Source organism: Podarcis melisellensis (assembly GCF_964234715.1).
Source record: "Podarcis melisellensis genome assembly, chromosome: 14".
Lineage (NCBI taxonomy): Eukaryota > Metazoa > Chordata > Lepidosauria > Squamata > Lacertidae > Podarcis > Podarcis melisellensis.
Genome location: NC_138546.1, coordinates 6,375,554 through 6,389,028, shown reverse-complemented (window position 1 = coordinate 6,389,028; position 13,475 = coordinate 6,375,554). Strand labels below are relative to the sequence as shown.

The window sequence follows — 13,475 nt, the reverse complement described above, 5'->3', positions numbered from 1 at the left end:
CCCTAGCTTGCAAAGGCCACGCCCTTCTTTTGCCACTGCCCCTCCCCACTTTCTAAAAAAAATAAAAATTGTTCCCCCTCCCTGTTTAGGGCTGTGTCACCGAGGGAGAGCAGAGTTAGAGACTAGTAAGGCGTCGCTGGTGCTGCTGTCCCTAATCTTCCCGCCCCCCCGTGGAAAGGAGCCATGGCTGCCACCGGGGTGCTCCCCTTCATCCGGGGGGTCGATCTCAGCGGGAACGACTTCAAGGTAAGTCCTGGGCCCCGAGAGGAAGAGAGGATCGCCGGCGGGGAGAGCCGGAAGGCAGGCAGGCAGGCAAGGAGGGAGGGAGGCCGGCCTGGCCTGGCTGGGCTAATTTTAGACTTTCGCTCATCCCACCCTCCTGGCCGGGGCGTGGAAGCCTGAAACAATGCCTGTTCCTGTCCAGGACTAAGGCCCTAGTCCTCAGGACGTGGGGTGGGGCGGAGGGCGAGGAGCACACTTGGCAAGGTTCTTTTTTTTTGCGCTGGGGCAGAATCAGATCTCGCCGTGTCAGCTTCCTGAGTCACACAGAGTTCTTCGTCGTCGTAACGTTCTAGAAGAGACTGTGCTATTATTGGACATTCGTGATGCAGATGATGATAATAATGATGCTGATGATAATAATAATGATGATGATTATAATAATGACAATAATAATAATATCCTAAACGGTCTCGGTCCTGTATACCTGAAGGAGCGTCTCCACCCCCATCGTTCAGCCCGGACACTGAGGTCCAGCACCAAGTGCCTTCTGGCGGTTCCCTCATTGCGAGAAGTGAGGTTACAGGGAACCAGACAGAGGGCCTTCTCGGTAGTGGCACCTGCCCTGTGGAACACCCTTACTTCAGATGTGAAGGAAATAAGCAGCTAACTTTTCTTTAAAAGACATCTGAAGGCAGCCCTGTTTAGGGAAGTTTTTAACATTTAATGCTGTATTGTTTTTAACACTCAATTGGAAGCTGTCCAGAGTTGCTGGGGAAACTCAGCCAGATGGGTGGGGTATAAATAAATTATTATTATTACTTATTTATTTATTATTTATAGTCCACCCATCTGGCTGGGTTTCCCCAGCCACTGGGTGGCTTCCAGAAAAATATTAAATACAATAATTCATCAGATATGAAAAGCTTCCCTAAACATGGCTGCCTTCAGATGTCTTCTAAAAGTCAGATACAGTGGACGCTCGGGTTGCAAACGTGATCCGTGCAGGATGCACGTTCGCAATCCGCAGTGGCGCGTCTGTGCATGCATGGGTTGCGCTTTGGCGCATCTGCGCATGCGCAAAGTATAATTTAGCGCTTCTGTGCATGCGCAACTGCCGAAACCCGGAAGTAACCCGTTCCGGTACTTCCGGGTTTTGGGGGGTCCGTAACCCGAAAAAACGCAACCTGAAGCGTGTGTAACCCAAGGTATGACTGTACAGTAGTTATTTCCTTGGCATCTGGTGGGAGGGTGTTCCACAGGGCAGGCGCCACCACCGAAAAGGCCCTCTGCCTGGTTCTCTGTAACTTCGCTTCTCGCAGGGAGGGAACCGCCAGAAGGCCCTCGGAGCTGGACCTCAGTATCCGGGCAGAACGATGGGGGTGGGGATGCACCTTCAGGTATACTGCATTTGTAGCCCACCTTTTTCTCCCAAGGTGGCATAGATGGCTCTCTCTCTCCCTGCCACACAAACCCCCAGTGAGGTAGGCTAGTCTGAGAGGCAGCGACTGATCGTCCCAGTGAGAGCTTCATGCCCAAAGGGAATATTTGAACCCTGCTCTCTCCCAGGTTTGACTCTCAGTAACGCTACACCACCGCTGGTTTGTACGCAAATGCACACACAAAACGCACAGAGAATAGGAAAATAGAGGGGGGCAGGTCTCCATGAAATCCACAAACCCCCCCACCCAGTTTTTAGGTGAATCATTATTATTTTTTGTATACAGTGGTACCTCAGGTTAAGTACTTAATTCGTTCCGGAGGTCCGTTCCTAACCTGAAACTGTTCTTAACCTGAAGCACCACTTTAGCTAATGGGGCCTCCTGCTGCCACTGCACGATTTCTGTTCTTATCCTGAAGCAAAGTTCTTCACCTGAAGCACTATTTCTGGGTTAGCGGAGTCTGTAACCTGAAGCGTATGTAACCTGAGGTACCACTGTACCGCACCATACCTACAGGCCTCAGGGCGGTTGACATGATAAAATCATGTCCCCACCCTCCCCAGACACCTGAAAACAGGGGAAGAGAAAAGCGGTTTGAGCCCACTTTGGGCTGCCCTTTCCATGGAGCTTTGCAAAGCCAGAAATTGATCATAAGAGTTGGAAGGGACCCCAAGGGTCATCCAGTCCAACCCCCTGGAATGCAGGAATTTCAACTAAAGCCTCCACCTCAACCCCCCTTCTCCATGGGTACGTCTTTCACCACCCCTCTCTCTTTCTCTGTGTATGTGTTGAATAGTGGAAATGTGGCTGATTTTCCGTCAATAGGTTCGCCAGACCTCCAGGTGTGGCCTGAAGTCTCCACGACTGCCTGGTCCGCTAAAGGTGTCAGGGGGAGGGCAAGAATACCTTTAATTAATAATAATAATAATAATAATAATAATAATAATAATAATAATAATATATTAATAAGTCTGTGCATACAGTTTACAAGCTTCAGCGCAGCAGGAGGAGGCTGCAAATGATAGCACAGCCACTCTATATGGGGTTGTGGGGTCTGCGCTCTTCTGTTCCCCTCTCCCAATTAACCTCCGTCTCCAAAGTCCACCTCTTGGTCTCAGGTTGGGGCTCTGAAATCTCAGGGTCTGCGATGCTCCCGGCATGGCAACCCTACTCCTACAGCCAGTGTCAGAAATACGCCCGGCACGTTTTGCGACTGGCACAGGTCCACTTGCAGTCGTGTGGGGGATCGCCAGGTGCCAGGTGGGCAACTGGGGAAAGCAAAATGTCAGAAGTATTTTCCCCGCAGCTTGAATTTGATTTATTCTGAATTGTTTTATTTGAGGTTTTAATACGTTGTCAGCTGCTTTGAGGTTTGTTCTTTGCAACGGAAAGTGACATAGAAATCAATAATAATAAATTCCACTGAAAAAAGGCGCCTAGACATTTCATTGCGGCAACTGTTGCCTAGGTTTAAGGTGCCGTTTGGCGATTAGATTATATATCTGATAGATATCTATATCTATCAGATTATATATCTGCCTACAGCCTACAAGTTGCCTCTTTGCAAAACTTGCCTCCTTGCTTAATTTTTTGCACAACGCTGACTAGCAAACAATTGCCTCTTCTAAGGAATATTTGATTTTAAAAAGAGAATCCAAGCTCGTAGCGATGTCATATTGCTGTCGGTGCACCTAGCGCTTTATAACAACATAGGAAAACCTTTTGGATCTGGACCCTCTGCTGAGTGCAGGATCCGCAGTGCTGAAATACCGTGCTTTTCTGTGTATAAGACGAGGCTTTTTTTATTTTAAAAATCATGTTAAAAATTGGGGGTCGTCTTATACATGGATAGTGGCTGGGGGCACGTGGGAATGGTTCCTGCCGGGAGCTAGAAATGGTCAGCCGCTATTGGGCGTGTTATTGGTGGCTGTGTCAAGTGCTGGTGTTGATTGGCTGTCGCTGCAACTATTGGTCGGGTGATAGGCGACCAATAGACGATAAGTGTTTTTTGCAACGCCTGTGAGTGGCAGCGTAGGTCAGTCTGGTGAGCGATTTTTGGCAATCCCCGCTGAAAAAAGCTCACCAACTCTGGACAATCTTCCCCCATTTTATTAAATTGGAGTCCCCAAAATAGAGGGCGTCTTATACACGGGGGCATCTTATACACGGAAAAATACGGTACTTCTTCTATGGTACTTTGCACCTGTGAATTGCACCAGTGTCAGAGCACCCTAGGAAATCACCTGGGCAAGAGGTCTAGTTGCTCCTTCATATCCCAGAGGCAGGAGGAACTGTGTGCCGCCAAAATGCTGCTGGAAGCCTGTGCGCAAAACCTGCAATTTACTTATGCGTTCCCATCCTTTTTTAAGGTTGCATGTTCCTCGCTTTGATTTCTTCCCATTTGCTAACTCGGTGACTCATACCTGTAAATATCAACTGAATCAATAGACAGCACACGGTTCTGAGGCAGTGTGTCAAGGCAGGCTTGATCTGTGATGATTCCTCGGTGCAAACAAGTAATTGCTTGAGCATTTGAAGAGGCTCCCATTGCAAACCATCCAACCATTTTCTGTTTGCTCTGACCAGTGGCAGCTCTCCAAGTTGTTGAGCAGAGAGAGGACCTTCTCCTTGCCGTGCTATCTGAAGCCCATAATAATAACAACAATAAAAATACAATATATTATATTATATTATATTTACAGTGGTACCTCTGGTTGCGAACGAGATCTGTTCCAGAGGCCCGTTCGCAACATGAAAAGAACGCAACCTGAAGCGCCGTATCTGCACAGGTGCGCGGTGTGATTTGGCACTTCTGCGCATGCGCAAGCGGCGAAACCCAGAAGTTTCTGTACTTCTAGGTCGCCATGGGACATAACCTGAAAGAACATAACATGAAGCAAACATAACATGAAGTATGACTGTATATATTATATTATATTAATTTATACATACATACATGCATACCCTGCCCATCTGGCTGGGTTTCCCCAGTGACTCTGGACGGCTTCCAACAAAAGATTTAAAATACATTAAAACATATATTGGTTCCCAACTATAAGATCAAAAATCAAATACGTAAGGGAGGAAGATATTCGATACTTACCAAAAGGGTGGAGGGGAGTCTAGGGCCCAGTAGAGCCCAACAGAATATGATTTTTTATTATGGTTTTTTACGTTGTATAATTTAGGGAAGAGAACATTGTTGTATTTTGTGTGTGTTGTATTTGTTTATTTTTACCTGTCTTTATATAACTTGAATAAAAATGTATTAAAAAACAAACAAACATATATTGGTTCCCAGTATGTTTCTGAGCACAATTCACAGTTGGTGCTGACCTTGAAAGCCCTAAACGGCTTTGGCCCAGTATACCTGAAGGAGTGTCTCCACCCCTATCATTCAGCCTGGACACTGAGGTCCAGCTCCAAGGGCCTTCTGGCGGTTCTCTTGCTGCGAGAAGTGAGCTTACAGGGAACCAGGCAGAGGGGCCTTCTCGGTGGTGGTGCCCGCCCTGTGGAACGCCCTCCCATCAGATGTCAGAGAGATAAACAACTATCTGACAATTAGAAGACATCTGAAGGCAGCGCTGTTTAGGGAAGCTTTTAATGTGTGGCATGTTAATGTATTTTTAATCTTTGTTGGAAACTGCGCAGAGTGGCTGGGGAGGCCCAGCCAGATGTGCAGTGTACAAATAATAAATCATTGTTATTGTTATTATTATTGGTCATTAAAAACTTCCCTAAACACAGAATGAATCAAGAAGGATGGTTGTGAATTGGTGAGGTCTCGTTCCTGTTCATTTCATTCAAAGAAGTTGTACCTGCCTTTCAGTCAGAAAGGGGTGCAGATTGATAAAAACAGCAGAATCCCTGCCCCACCCCAGACTTACAACTTGAGTAGACATGACACAAAAGGAAAAGGGGATAGAGGAGGAAAATAAGCCAATTCAGAGGAGCATTGTTGGGGGGGGAAATTGTCTGTCATAAAGGCCTGTGTAGATTCAAAAAGCTTTTCCACCAGAAAGCTAATTTAAAAATCAATACCGTATTTTTTGCTCTATAAGACTCACTTTTTTCCTCCTAAAAAGTAAGGGGAAATGTGTGTGCATCTTATGGAGCGAATGCAGGCTGCGCGGCTATCACAGGAGCCAGAACAGCAAGAGGGATTGCTGCTTTCACTGCGCAGCGATCCCTCTTGCTGTTCTGGCTTCTGAGATTCAGAATATTTTTTTTCTTGTTTTCCTCCTCCAAAAACTAGGTGCGTCTTGTGGTCGGGTTCGTCTTATAGAGCAAAAAATATGGTGAATGTTTCAGAACACTCTTTCTGTCTCCCCTCCATCCATCCACCTTCTGTTTCTATATTTGCAATTTTGTTTGTCTTTCTTGACTTTTGTGTGGCTGCCCTCGGGCTGGCAATAACGTTTGAGTCATATTTGGTAATGAGCTGTGTTTTTTTGGGTGTGTTTCTTCGCTTTGAGATAGGGTTGGAGGCTGAGAATGTTCTTGCAGTGACACGCAGGCCCAGCTCATAAACCGTGATCTAGCTAATCTGTGAACAGCGAGTGTGCAAGTGATCTGTGCTGGAAAGAATTTGGATCTCTGTCACCCCCTCCTCAATATCTAAAACACTGTCCCTGCCATCTAGTTGCAAGATTGCAAGGTTGTGGAGCGACTCAGCCAGGGGGAAAGGCTGCAGCGTTTGGGGTTTTATATTTTAGAGAAAAGGCAAGCAACATATATCGTATTTTTCGCTCCATAAGACGCATCTAGTTTTTAGAGGAGGAAAACAAGAAAAAAAAATATTCTGAACGAAACAGTGGATGTATGATTTTTGTGGTTCATGCTGTGGCCACAAACATGATATGTGATTTGACGGTGAGTTTGGGGTAGCCCAATGCAAAAATCCTGGGGATCCATGTGGATCCGTGCTTTGTAACCACATTTTTGCACCATTGTGGCCCCACGAAACAGTGGATGTATGGGTTTTTTTGGTGCAGGCTGTAGCCATGGACATGCTATGTGATCTGATGGTGAATTTGGGGTGACCCAATGCAGTGGCTCTTGCTGGCTTTCCAATGAGCCAGAAGGAGGCACGGACGCAGTCTGTCAGTCCCTTCTCCCGCCTGCATTCGCTCCATAAGACGCACACACATTTCCCCTTACTTTTTAGGAGGAAAAAAGTGTGTCTTATGGAGCGAAAAATTCGGTAATTATGCATGGCAGGCAGAGAGTCTACAGGTAAAAGGATCTCTCTCTCGTAGCATAAAACTCATGGGTATCCAATAAAGCTCAGAGATGGAAGATTCAGGATAGCCCTTCATGCAGGGCTTATTGAACTATGGAACTCACTTTCACAAGAGGCAGTGATTGGGCAAATTCGTGAAGGAGTAGGTGATCAATGGCTACCAGCCAAGTACTCTGGCTTCTACAGGAGGAAAGACTTCTGTGTGCTCAGGTCCTGCTTCTTGCAGGTTTCCAGAGGCATCTGGGTGGCCGTTGTAAGAACAATTGCTTCTGGCCTTCTGCTCCGCGGGTCGAATAATCCCTACCCCTGGAATCATAGGCTTTTTTTATAAATTCATTTTTATTAAATTTTCCACTTTAACAATCCAATCAAATCACATTAAATACTCCAAATTATACATATACATATCAAATAATCAAAATATTCTGCCAGATTATAAATTTTTTGATAGGACTTCCCATGCTTCAAGTTCAGAGGGGTCTGATCATCTCATATCTCATATGCTTTTCATAGTCCTTTCCAATGGTTCCTCTAATTCTTCCTGTTAACCTTCCTTCTTTCACGGCCACTGAGTTGTTCCCACAAGCGAGTTAAAACAAGCAATGATGTGTTTCTGTGTGGATTTTATGTCTGTGATTCCCCTCTATAAGTTTGCAGCATCTCCTCACACGCTGGTGTTTCTGCCGAATCAATCCAAAGGTCTTTTCGCTGCTGGCAGCCGCCATCTTCACTCAGTTCCGATGAAATCAAGTCTAAGCCTCCGCTCATTAATTTCCCCAGACCGGTTGCATCAAACATTAGCCTTTCCAGGGGAGGTTTACCAAATCAAACTGGAAATACAGTGGTACCTCGGGTTAAGTACTTAATTTGTTCCAGAGGTCCATTCTTAACCTGAAACTGTTCTTAACCTGAAGCACCACTTTAGCTAATGGGGCCTCCTGCTGCCGCTGCGCCGCCGGAGCCCAATTTCTGTTCTTATCCTGAAGCAAAGTTCTTAACCTGAAGCACTATTTTTGGCTTAGTGGACTGTGTAACCTGAAGCGTATGTAACTTGAAGCGTATGTAACCCGAGGTACCACTGTACAAATATAATGACATATCGAAGGCTCACCTCCCCCTAGGAGTTATAGAATTGTAGAGTTGGAGGGACACCTAGTCCAGGGGTTGGCAAACTTTTCCACCGGCGGGGACTGACCAAGCGGGTGGCAAGGGCCAGCGGGGGTGGTTTAACGACCCCCTTGGGCCATATCCGGCCCACAGGCCGTAGTTTGCCGACCCCTGATCTAGTCCAACCCCCTGCAATGCCGGGATCTTTTTGCCCAAGGTGGGATTCGAACCCACAACCTTGAGATTAGGAGTCCCTGTTCTAGAGCATAACTAATTCTCTGTCTCCTGTGTCCCCCCCCCTCCTCTTCCTGCAGGGCGGTTATTTTCCGGAGCACGTCAAGTCGATGACCAGCTTGCGATGGCTGAAGCTGAACCGCACCGGCCTCTGCTACCTCCCCGAAGAGCTGTCTTCCCTCCAAAAGCTGGTGAGGAGTGTGCCCTGGCCGGCAGATCAGGAATGGATGGGGCTTTTCTGCTGACTGGGGAGCATTGGGAATTTCTCGAGAGGGGCGGGGAACCCAGGCAGAGCTAGGAAAAGGGAAGGGGAGGCGAGAGCAGCTCAAACGGGTGGGTTGCTCTTTCCGTTTCAGAAAAGGGAAAATGTGCGCCAAATGTGCAAGGTTGGAAGGAGGAGGCTTTGGGGCTCAGGTTTCTTTGCTCAAGGAATGAGGGTATGGAGACCCCACACGGGGGACTTTGCAAAGCAGGTCTGGGTCTGAGTAGGGGGCCACCTGGGAATTGTGCATGCCGCCTTCTTACGTGGTGTTTATTTATGTTTTTGACAATTCACACAATGCTTGCATGCAGTCCCTGTGTCTGTTCACAGCCGGCTGAACAACTGCAGCACACAAAACACTACCAAACTATTCTATGTTCTAAATCTTATATTAATAATCCAAACATTGAGAGAACAAGGTACAAGATCCACTACAGAAGCCACAATAAAAAAAACTCATTCAAATTGTGTCCAAAAGGAAGATTCAGTCTTTAAAGGTCCTTTAGCCAGGCTCCTGTAGAGCTCCACAAAGGTAAGTTTGATCAAACGAAGTAGAATGGTTTGGTAGTGTTTTGTGTGCCGCTTATGTGCTGCTTACTTCATACTGGTCTACTACGAGAATTGGCAGCATAGGTTCATTTCTTCAACTGCAGCAAATTGTAGAGTTGGGAGGGACCTCCAAATGTCATCTAGTCCAACCCCCTGCAATGCAGGAATCTCATCTCGATCCTCCATGAGAAATGGCCACCCAACCTCAGCTCAAAAACTTCCAAGGCAGGCGAGTCCACAAACCTCACCTGTTGTGCTTTCTTTCTTTGTTTCCAAACAGGAACATCTCTCCGTGAGCCACAACAGCCTCACCACTCTCCACGGAGAACTCTCCGGCCTGCCTTGCCTCCGGGTAAAGTTCCGAATGCTTTTTGAAATCCTCGTGTTTGTTGCTCAGAAGCCCTGCTAGCTCAGAACAGTGCAGCTGGCCTGCTCCTCGTACAGTGGATGCTCAGGTTGCAAACGTGATCCATGCGGGATGCACATTTGCAACCCACAGTGTCCGCAACTTGCAGCGGCACACCTGCAGGTTTCGATTTGGCATCTCTGCGTTTGTGCAAAGTGCAATTTAATGCTTCTGTGCATGCGCAACCACCGAAACCCGGAAGTAACCCATTCCGGTACTTCCGGGTTTTGGCGGTCCGCAACCCCAAAAAACGCAACCTGAAATGTCTGTAACCTGAGGTATGACTGTATTCATCTTGTCCTCTCTGATGGCTCTGGTTTAGGCCCTGTCAAATGTCTGTAATCGTTAGCCAGCCATTCAAATACAAAAAAAACCCCACAAACCACCTCATAATTGCAGCCTCGGAAGAACAAAAGGGGCAAGTTAAGAACGTATGATGAGCCTGTTGGATCAGACCTAAGGCCCACCCACGGAGTCCAGTGTTCTGTTCTCAAGGCGGCCAACCAAATGCCTGTGGGAAACCCATAGGTAGAACTCGATCACAAGAGCAAAACTCTTTCCACCTGCAGCTGGTCTTTGAAAGCATTGCTGCCTCCAATATAGAAGGCTGTAGTAGCCATTGAGAGCCTTGTCCTCTGTGAATTTGTTCAATCCCCTTTTAGAGCTAGCGGTCATAGCTATAATGTTAATGTTAAAAACAGGACAACAAAATGCTCTTCGGTACTTGGGTATTGTTAGAAAATTGAGCTATGACATGCATTTGTTAGGGGGAGACCACGTTAGGCTCAGTGAGTGTGGTAAACGTGGTCCGTGAAGCCGGTATCTTTTATTCTGAGTGATAGACTTCATGGTCTGGGTCAGGTGCTATAAATATAATACTTGTATGCTTGGTATGTCTCCCTGACCTCTTTCGACATTCCTCTAGGCCATTGTTGCCCGTGCCAACTGCCTGAAGAACTCTGGGGTTCCTGATGACATCTTCCAGCTCGACGACCTCTCTGTGTTGGTATGTTTGGGCCCAATTGCTCCGTGGCTACGATGGGCACATTGGTGTAGCGGTTTGGGGTTACAGGGGGTCGAATACCCATTACTATTTCTGCAGACGGGTCTCTGCCTCTGGCATCCCGGAGGCTTCCAATCAGCATGAACGGGGAGCGTTTTAGCCACTGAGAAGACGTCTTCTCGCCCTTTGTGCCGATTGGAGCCAATCAAAGTGAGAAGAGGCGAGTTGGACACTTAGGGTTGGCTCCTAGGTTCCCTCTGCAGAAGCTGTGTGGGAAGAACTCAAGGCAGTGCAAAAAGCAAGGGGTTTGCTTTCCTTGAGCTCTTTAGATCAATTATTATTATTATTATTATTATTATTATTAATAGATTGCTGCAGTTTGTGAGTCACCACCTATCTTGCTAGTAAAGGTAAAGGGACCCCTGACCATTAGGTCCAGTCATGGCCGACTCTGGGGTTGCGGCGCTCATCTCGCTTTACTGGCCGAGGGAGCCAGCATACAGCTTCTGGGTCATGTGGCCAGCATGACAAAGCTGCTTCTGGCAAACCAGAGCAGCGCATGGAAACACCGTTTACCTTCCCGCCGGAGCGGTACCTATTTATCTACTTGCACTTTGACGTGCTTTCGAACTGCTAGGTAGGCAGGAGCTGGGACCGAACAACGGGAGCTCACCCCATCGTGGGGATTCAAACTGCTGACCTTCTGATCAGCAAGCCCTACGCTCTGTGGTTTAGACCACAGCGCCACCCGTGTCCCTCTACCTATCTTGCTAATTGCAAGCTTATTTATGAATTGCTATTCAAATCTTCTGACCCCTGTGAAGCTTGAGCACCTTTGGGGCAGCTGCTGGTCAGTCCAAATGCAGAAGTCCGCCTTTTGATTCATCTCTCCTTGTTTTGTCCTAGGATCTGAGCTACAACCAGCTGACGGAGTGTCCCCGAGAGCTTGAGAACGCCAAAAACATGCTCGTGCTGAACCTGAAACATAACAGGTAAGTTTGGGGGTGAATTTCCTCCCCGGGAAATGGGCAGAAAACATTTGGGTCTTCCCAAGAGGGCTGAGTGTGTTGGGAGTGGTTGGTTCACATTTCTGTAAAATGGGGGTGTTAAGAACATGAGAGTAACCTGGTGGATCAGGCCCATGGCCCATCTAGTCCAGCTTCCTCTTCTCACAGTGGCCCACCAGAGGCCCCTGGGAAATAAGCAGAACCTGAGAGCAAAGTACATCCCCTGCCCCCCCCCCAAAAAAAATAACTCTGGTTTCCAGTAACTGGTGTGACAAACTATGAGTCTGAACCAACATGTGTGTCCAGCACTCACATGTATTCATACACATGCTACAAAGATGTTCAGGATCTTTTGCTAGAGTTATGATGTGTGCCTGCTATGAATATGCACTTTCCCTCAGTCTCTATTATATACCGTATTTTTTGCTCTATAAGACTCACTTTTTCCCTCCTAAAAAGTAAGGGGAAATGTGTGTGCGTCTTATGGAGCGAATGCAGGCTGCGCGGCTATCCCAGAAGCCAGAACAGCAAGAGGATTGCTGTTTTCACTGCGCAGCGATCCCTCTTGCTGTTCTGGCTTCTGAGATTCAGAATATTTTTTTTCTTGTTTTCCTCCTCCAAAAACTAGGTGCATCTTGTGGTCTGGTGCGTCTTATAGAGCGAAAAATACGGTGTGTGTATATGTGTGTGTGTGTGTGTGTGTGTGTGTACACACACACACACACACACATTTTTTATTGGTTTTACATGAATTTGTACATAATAGCTTTAACCATTCCAAAACCTTAAAATAAAAAGGTTCTTTCGAATCTTCAGACCTTCTCCCCTCCCTCCCTGGGTTCCATTTTCAAAGAAAGTTTTCTTTTCTTCTTTTTTCCCTGCATCTTTTACCGTTTTCCATCTGTTACATAATTGTAGTTACCAAAGTTCATTTCACATTACAAATGTCATTGTATCCCTGCCAATGATTTTAACTGTCTACAGTGGTTTTTTAAGTATATAAAAAAGTTATTCCAATCTTTTAGGAATGCTTGATCTTCCTGGTTTCTGATCTTTCCCGTCAGTCTCGCCATTTCTGCATATTCCATTAAATTAGTCTCATGCCCACAAGAAAAGGGAGGGGGGAGAAAGAAAGCTTTGTTTATAATGAAGGGAACCGAATACAGTGGAACTTTGGGTTGCGAACGTGATCCGTACGGGAGGCATGTTTGCAACCCGCAGCGCTGCGTCTACACACACGCAGGTTGCGATTTGGCGCTTATGCGCAAAGCGCGATTTAGTGCTTCTGTGCATGTGCGAGTGCCGAAACCCGGAGGTAACCCGTTCCGGTACTTCCGGGTTCCGGGTAGTAACCTCAAGGTACCACTGTAGATAAATGCTGCTTCAGACAGCAAAATTACAGTGAAATCAGGCAGCAAATGAATGCACACCTTAATCTGAAGAGTGAAGGAATCCCTAACTATTCTCAAAAGCCTACAAAAAAGCGAGTGTGGCAGTTTGGTCACAGAAACCACACTAATAGCAGATCCAGAAATGGGTGTTGGAGGGATTTGCCTGCCTTTAAGGTGAAACTTGTATTGGTTTTCCAAGAGCGCTGAGTAAGTTCGTTGTTGGAGCTTGGAGAGCTAACTAACCATTGAAAATCTAGGACAGGCATAGGCCAACTCCGGCCCTCCAGATGTTTGGGAGTACAATTCCCATCATCCCTGACCACTGGTCCTGTTAGCTAGGGCCGATGGGAATTGTAGTCCTAAAACATCTGGAGGGCGGGAGTTTGCCTATGCCTGATCTAGGAGTTTAGTACAGTGGTACCTCGGGTTAAGTACTTAATTCGTTCTGGAGGTCTGTTCTTAACCTGAAACTGTTCTTAACCTGAAGCACCACTTTAGCTAATGGGGCCTCCCGCTGCTGCCATGACGCCGCTGCGCGATTTCTGTTCTCAACCTGAAGCAAAGTTCTTAATCCGAGGTACTATTTCTGGGTTAGCAGAGTCTGTAACCTGAA

At 46.9% G+C, this 13,475-nt stretch overlaps 1 protein-coding gene across 1 annotated transcript in view; it reads left to right on the top strand.

Moving 5' to 3' along the window:
• The first annotated feature begins 112 nt into the window (after window positions 1–112).
• FLII (FLII actin remodeling protein) overlaps window positions 113–13,475 on the top strand; it is a 53,156-nt gene continuing 39,793 nt past the window's right edge. The window contains exons 1-5 of the mRNA XM_081889077.1: window positions 113–246; window positions 8,325–8,435; window positions 9,336–9,407; window positions 10,387–10,467; window positions 11,371–11,456. Coding sequence (XP_081745203.1) covers window positions 184–246; window positions 8,325–8,435; window positions 9,336–9,407; window positions 10,387–10,467; window positions 11,371–11,456 — 413 coding nt within the window. The 5' untranslated portion in view covers window positions 113–183. The remainder of the gene's footprint in view (window positions 247–8,324; window positions 8,436–9,335; window positions 9,408–10,386; window positions 10,468–11,370; window positions 11,457–13,475) is intronic.